Source organism: Aegilops tauschii, chromosome 1, assembly GCF_002575655.3.
Source record: "Aegilops tauschii subsp. strangulata cultivar AL8/78 chromosome 1, Aet v6.0, whole genome shotgun sequence".
NCBI lineage: Eukaryota > Viridiplantae > Streptophyta > Magnoliopsida > Poales > Poaceae > Aegilops > Aegilops tauschii.
Window position 1 is genome coordinate 82,024,162 of NC_053035.3, and position 6,140 is coordinate 82,030,301.

Below are 6,140 nucleotides of genomic sequence, written 5' to 3' on the forward strand. Positions count from 1 at the left end.
GAAGGAAGAACTAGTGACAGGACGATTAGGACTTCAGCCACCACCACCCATGGGCATCCATGCTTCTCGTCTTTGGTTGCCTATGCTCCAACAACAAACGCACACCATCTCTTATCCCCTTATTCATGCAATACTCGTTAACAAGCACTCCCTCTCATCCCCTCGTTAGATGTTTGTACAATAGTGGTTAATGAGTGCTCATGATCCTAACGAGCTTCAGATGAGCCTAGTCAAGCTTTTGCTCGTTAAGCTTAACAAGCACAAATTTAACAAATATGAGATTAACAAGTCAAGCATTAATTAGTCGAGCAACTCGTTAATCCATCCCTAGTTCTATACACTGAAGACATATCATGGAATTTATTTAAATTGAGTAAAGTCTGTAACATATACTTTTTCAACATATTACATGTAATTTATTAGTCAAAATAAAGACCAAAAACCCTGTGCCCACGTTATAAGCTCAGATAAGAGGGAGCACGGCTAAAAAACAGGTTTGAAGCCGAGTTGGGTGTTTTGGATGCCGAGCTCCATGGAGACCTTAATTTTAAAAAATTCAAAATTCAAACTTCTCAATTTAGAAAAATTCTGAAAAACAATATACATGTATACAAGGATGTAATGTGTATGTGTGTAAAATTTCATGATCAAATACCTTGAATTGCGAGTTGCACAAAAAAAACATGGACTTAAGAGTATGAAACACAGAAGTACGAATTTGAAATTTTCAAAATTAAGGCCTCCATGGACCTCAGCCTCCATTTAGCATTTTCGTTCGAAGCCAGCATTTGAGGTGCTCTCAGGCCTTATGGATAACTAGCTTTGTAACCTAGCAGAGGCAATAATCGATACCATGAAAGCAGAAGCAGTTCAGCTGAATTTCTCTGATCATGACAAATACGCCCACACTCTTCGGTACAAAACATAAAGTCTTAAAACTATATACATAAGTTGCCTTCAGTGTTGTAGCTTCAAGATCACATAAAACGAAAGAAATAATTTGTAATAGTACACCTGCAACAGCAATATAACATTACTTCTCGTATCAGAGCTTAATAGGGGGAAGCACCCATCAATGCTGTGACATGCTGCTTCATTGTTTTAGCTGTTCAAACTGCATACAGGCGGATAATCTGGTTGATCTTGGCACGACAAATGGGGCACCCCCATTTCTTCGACTCGATATCCTTCAAGCAGGACATGCAACCAGCCATGTGACCACATGGAATGCAGGCTCCTTCCACAGGAGCATCCAAGCAAATCACACAAGTACCAGAGGGGGTGTTACCACTGCTGCTTGCAACGGCTTCATTTTCTACAGGTTTTGCAGAGTTTAGCGCCGTACCACCACCTTCCGTGGGTGGCATGGTTACATCAACTGGTGTGAAATCTATGGACGGATACTCAATAGGGCCATCGTAGAAGGTTCCTTCAGCAAGTGGTGGCGCAGTTGGTGTTGGAAGAGTTGGAAGTGCAGTTGGTGTTGGAACCGGAAGTGCAGTTGGTGTTGGAACTGGAAGTGCCTCAGGTGGAATCACAATCGAAGGGTTGTTGTTTTGACTTTTGTTAGGTTTCGATGAACTTTGGTTAGAGCTTGTTCCAGGTACATCCCATCCATTGTATTTGCTGCTGCTTGGAGCATCAACCTGTGCTTGGCCACTCGTTTTTGAAGGCGCTGGAGAATTTGGTGAGCCCCATCCGTTGAGAGAGCTGTTCGTTGATGCCATTGGCTGCACATTGGGCACTCCCTCTGCTATAGCTGATTGGATGGAGGCATTGATAGCCATCGCTAACTCAACATCCTCCTTACTGGGAGTCGATTCCGCTGAAGGTGCCGAAGACGGATTTGGAGTTGGATTTGGACTGGGGGCATTCACTGGTCGTGCAGGAACCATGCTGGCAACCTAAGAAAAGAGGATCTATGCATAATTAGATTATTTGTTTTTTCTATACTGAAGTTAACAATTTTTGTTGATTCTCATCAACACAAACCAAACTTTAGTTCAAGATTAGTTAAAAAAAAGTATTTGCATCATAATTATTGGTTACTGAGCGATGTACTGATATACACCCATTCTATAAGCGGATTTTGGTCAAATGAAAACTGTGAAAACTGAAGATCAATCTTCCAAACTAGTTCAGAACATACCAAGAATAACTAGAGCCTGTCTCAGATCTTGAGAGAGAAAATTCATTAGTAAGGGGAAACATTTCAGGAAGTTTAGCTTATATCACCTGTGCCATGCCACAACATGCACTATAAAATGATCGAAGCTGCTGCTTGTCACCTTCATAAGCCGGTAAAAGCTTGTATCGAGATTCTGCAAATATTCAAATGTAAATTAGAACAGTATGACCTGGCAGCAACAATCCAAGTTTTATTTGCAACATAACATTTTAGTGCAGGCCATCTGACAGAAAACATGCTATGTACATAATAAAAGGTACTTTCTTACAGACAGCCATGCAATAAGTATATAAAATGTAATGAAACGTCACTAAAAAAATGTGAAGTACCTATAGTCCATTTTCCAACAGAACATTTGCACAGAGATATGCACTTTGTATAAAGAGCAAAATGAATCACTACATACATGTGTGCACGAGCTCTGTAGAGAGCAGGAGGAATCACTACAATGTAGAAATAGCAAACTATCTTTATGTGAGAGAATTTAATGTTGCAAACAACAAGAGTGATAAAGCATACGTGACTATATGTGTGTGGTTGTAGTATTTTTTGTTCTCCTGTAGGGTAAAACCAAACTCATGAGTTCATCACTAAGAATAGGTCTCCCGAGTCCTAACTCTAACCTCGTGTTTCCATGCCAAAGAGTGTTAAATAAAAGAATAAATTTGAGTAATTCACCACACAAGAATTCGTGCTCTGCTCTTTCAGCAAATAATTGTTTTTAGTGAGATGGCCATATGATATTAAATTGCAGTAAAATGGCAAAGATTAATAAAGCATGTAACCAACAACACAAACATGCAATTCAAATTTGCATAAACTGAAAAGATGAAATATTGCACGTACTTGTAACTTTGTCAAAAATTGTCATGGAAGGATCAGCCAGATTATACTTTGGTTCCTCAAGTTGAGATTTCCAAAGTTTGACAACAACACGAGGTTTCGCAGCCTGTTTATTCATAAAAAGTATGTTACAAATAATAAGAAACTTCATAAAGTATATACAGAAAACTGCAATAAAAATAGCTAATCCAAATATAACAAAATGAAAGTAGGTGTAGGTTTTCCTTTGGGACAAACTGGTTTAGCAAGATGCAAGTATTGGTTCTCTGGTTGGATGTGTGAGGTGACGCTAGTAAAAAATGATTGACTAGAATTAAGAATGTTACGAAAACAAACTAAATGCACTATCCCAACTTTATTATTGTGGATTAAGACATTTTTAATATACCTTAATTCATATTTAAGGAATAATCAATATACTTACTAATTACTAGACTAATCCCCTAAGTGGTGCGGACTCCAAGGCTGCACACGGGGAAAGCATGTTTCTATAGACCTTCCTTTTTTCATCCGTCGATCCGGTTACCAGGTGCAAGCCAACAACCTAATCAGGAGGATTGGAGAAGGTGCTGCAGGAGCTATGCAAGTGCATGGATTAACTAACCAATCACCCTTCTGAGTATATTGTGCCACAATAACTGTTGTGAATTTCAATTCATGTGCAAGAAATCAAAAAAAAAAAAAGTAGACATTGTCATGTATCAAATAATAAAAGGCCAGTTATGTGCAATTTTCTCCAGAAACTCAAATTTCAATACAAATAATATGACAAATGCTACTGTTTAGTGATCACTGAACTAGACAATGTGGGAAGCATACACTAGAAACAAATGAGAGGTCAATAATTACATTACTGCTTATCTCATGTTAAATAGGAAGAGTTCCATAAAAGAGTTGTTCACTTTGTGGGTGATATGAATATGTCAACATATCCAGCATTATAAACATTACTAGGCTACACCATACCAAAGCAGCATTTTAGCAGACTTTCATACCTGCAATTCAGGATATATAGCTAACTCAAGCTTCACAGGTCTTGTCGGGCTCCGTGCTTCACGTGGTAAAATCACTGCCCAACTGGGGAAAAGATTCAACTTAGGTTAGAGACACGTAAAACATACTCACATCTATGTGCTTGCGGTACGCGATGAAGTTTCATGGGAATTACATCTTCCTAGTCATGAATTGAGGAGCAAACGCTTCCAAGAAACCAGGACCATAATTCTCCCTCATCCATCCAGAAAAAAGAGAAATCCGTCCCTGACAATAATGAAGAACGAAATAGCAACCGATAAACAACTTAAAGAACAAATAGCAACAAATGAAAATGTGCAGGTCAAATCGAAGTATAATAAAGCAAAATAGGACGTGAAGAAAAAAATATACCTCTATGGCCCTTACAACGTTCACATGACCCTTTTCTCTAGCCAGGTCAAGTGCGGTATTGCAGTCATCATTTGTTATGAATGGGTTAGCTGCGAATAAATCATAAACAGAAGGTTTTTTAACGTACAAAATTCAAATGGCAAACAATTGACACATGGTGATATATCTACAGCAGCATCGTAAACCTCCATGTGAGAGAAGTAAATGGACAGTCGGATCAAGTCCTTTTTTGGCAGCATGGTGCAATGCAGTCCCAGCGTGTGATCCTGCAAACAGAAAAAGAAAAGGGAGGCATTACAACAACGCGACAAAAAATGATAACCTATTTTATTTAGCATGCATCCAGTGAGAATCCTATGGATTCTAATTTGTTTAACATAGAAGGATCACATTTCATTGAAGCAGAGTTTGCACGGTGCAAGTCAATCAATATTGTAATGTTACAATTCCCTTGATTGAGTTGATTCTGTTTTGCATGACATGCAATCCTCAAACCTAATTAAACATAGGCTCTATTTTTACTTGCGCACATATTGTGCTGGTTTCTATTTGAGTGAGAAATTATAGTTAGAAACTTCAAGGTGTCCTTTTCATATCCCAAAGTATGCACAACTTCAAAACTTTTGGGCTATGGTCGTATCAAAATCAACTCACTTTGGGATTTTTTTTCTTATAAAACTTACTTTTGGTTGAAGCACCACAATAGACTTGATCTAATTCCTAGGTCCAAACTAAGAATAACAACAAATTTGTACTCACTCCACTCCATCCAGAAAAATCTTCTGTTATGCATTCTGGGAATAATGGAGATAACCAACCAAGCAATACACAAAGTTGCTATGAGAAAAGCATATATACCAGGCCGATATGCATTCACATTTGCACCCAGTTCGATCAAAGCTTTAGCCACATTCAGCAGATCAGGGCGCATGCTGGCGACCATCAGGGGCGTCTTCCCTTCCTTGTCAATCCACTGCAAGCAAGAAATTCAACCACAAGAAGAAAAGTTAACTCACTTGATAGTTGATTCCCAGCTTTACAAGACTATGCTGTCGAAATCGCTGTCCTTGCCTCAACGCCTGCGCCCTGCGCCCGGAGGTTCCGAATCCCCTCGATGTTGCCGTAGTTCACCTGCTGGTACAGCAGCTCCTCCTTGGATTGCTGCATCCCCATTTGGACTCGCCGGACGGTGCAAATTTGGGGAATGAAGTGGGAGAGCGGTTCCCTTGCCCAAAACAGAGGATTTCGGTAGGGGTTGCTCCAGCTGAGGATACAGCAAGGAAATCCCAACTAGCCGCAGCACGGAAGATCGCCGGCTAGGGGGGACAAGCCGGGAATCCCCACGGCGGCGAAGAGCGAGGGGCTGCGGTTGTGGATGGGGATTGGACTGGACCGCGGCCAGGAAGAAAATTAAGGAAAGTATAGCACAAAAAAACTCTGAAAGATGATCAAACCAAATAGGGAAATCCGGTGGTCTCCGAGGCAGAGGATGGCCGGGATGAGATCCCCCGCCGCGGGAGACAGGGGCAGGGGGCGAGAGTTGGCGGCTGCGGATGGGTTATTTGGTGATTGCGGGTGGGACTTTAACGCGTGGTTGTTTGGAGAAACGAAGTTAATGCGGCATCAACATTTTTCCCGGTCTCTAGGCTTCGTGGCGAAGGGATCGGGACTTGGGAGAAGCGCTCGCCGACGCGGGATGTGACGGAGCGCTGTGGATTCTCCC

The 6,140-nt window shown here is 40.7% G+C and overlaps 1 protein-coding gene across 1 annotated transcript; it reads right to left on the minus strand.

Moving 5' to 3' along the window:
- Positions 1–869: 869 nt before the first annotated feature.
- LOC109764277 (probable E3 ubiquitin-protein ligase XBOS34) lies at positions 870–6,140 on the minus strand. Its single transcript, XM_020323127.4, has 9 exons — positions 5,489–6,140; positions 5,276–5,390; positions 4,603–4,683; positions 4,418–4,506; positions 4,200–4,291; positions 4,027–4,108; positions 3,035–3,137; positions 2,236–2,321; positions 870–1,904 (listed from the first exon to the last, which is right to left on the minus strand). Exons 1-9 carry the CDS (start codon positions 5,588–5,590, stop codon positions 1,110–1,112), a joined length of 1,545 nt encoding a protein of 514 aa, XP_020178716.1. The 5' UTR covers positions 5,591–6,140; the 3' UTR covers positions 870–1,109.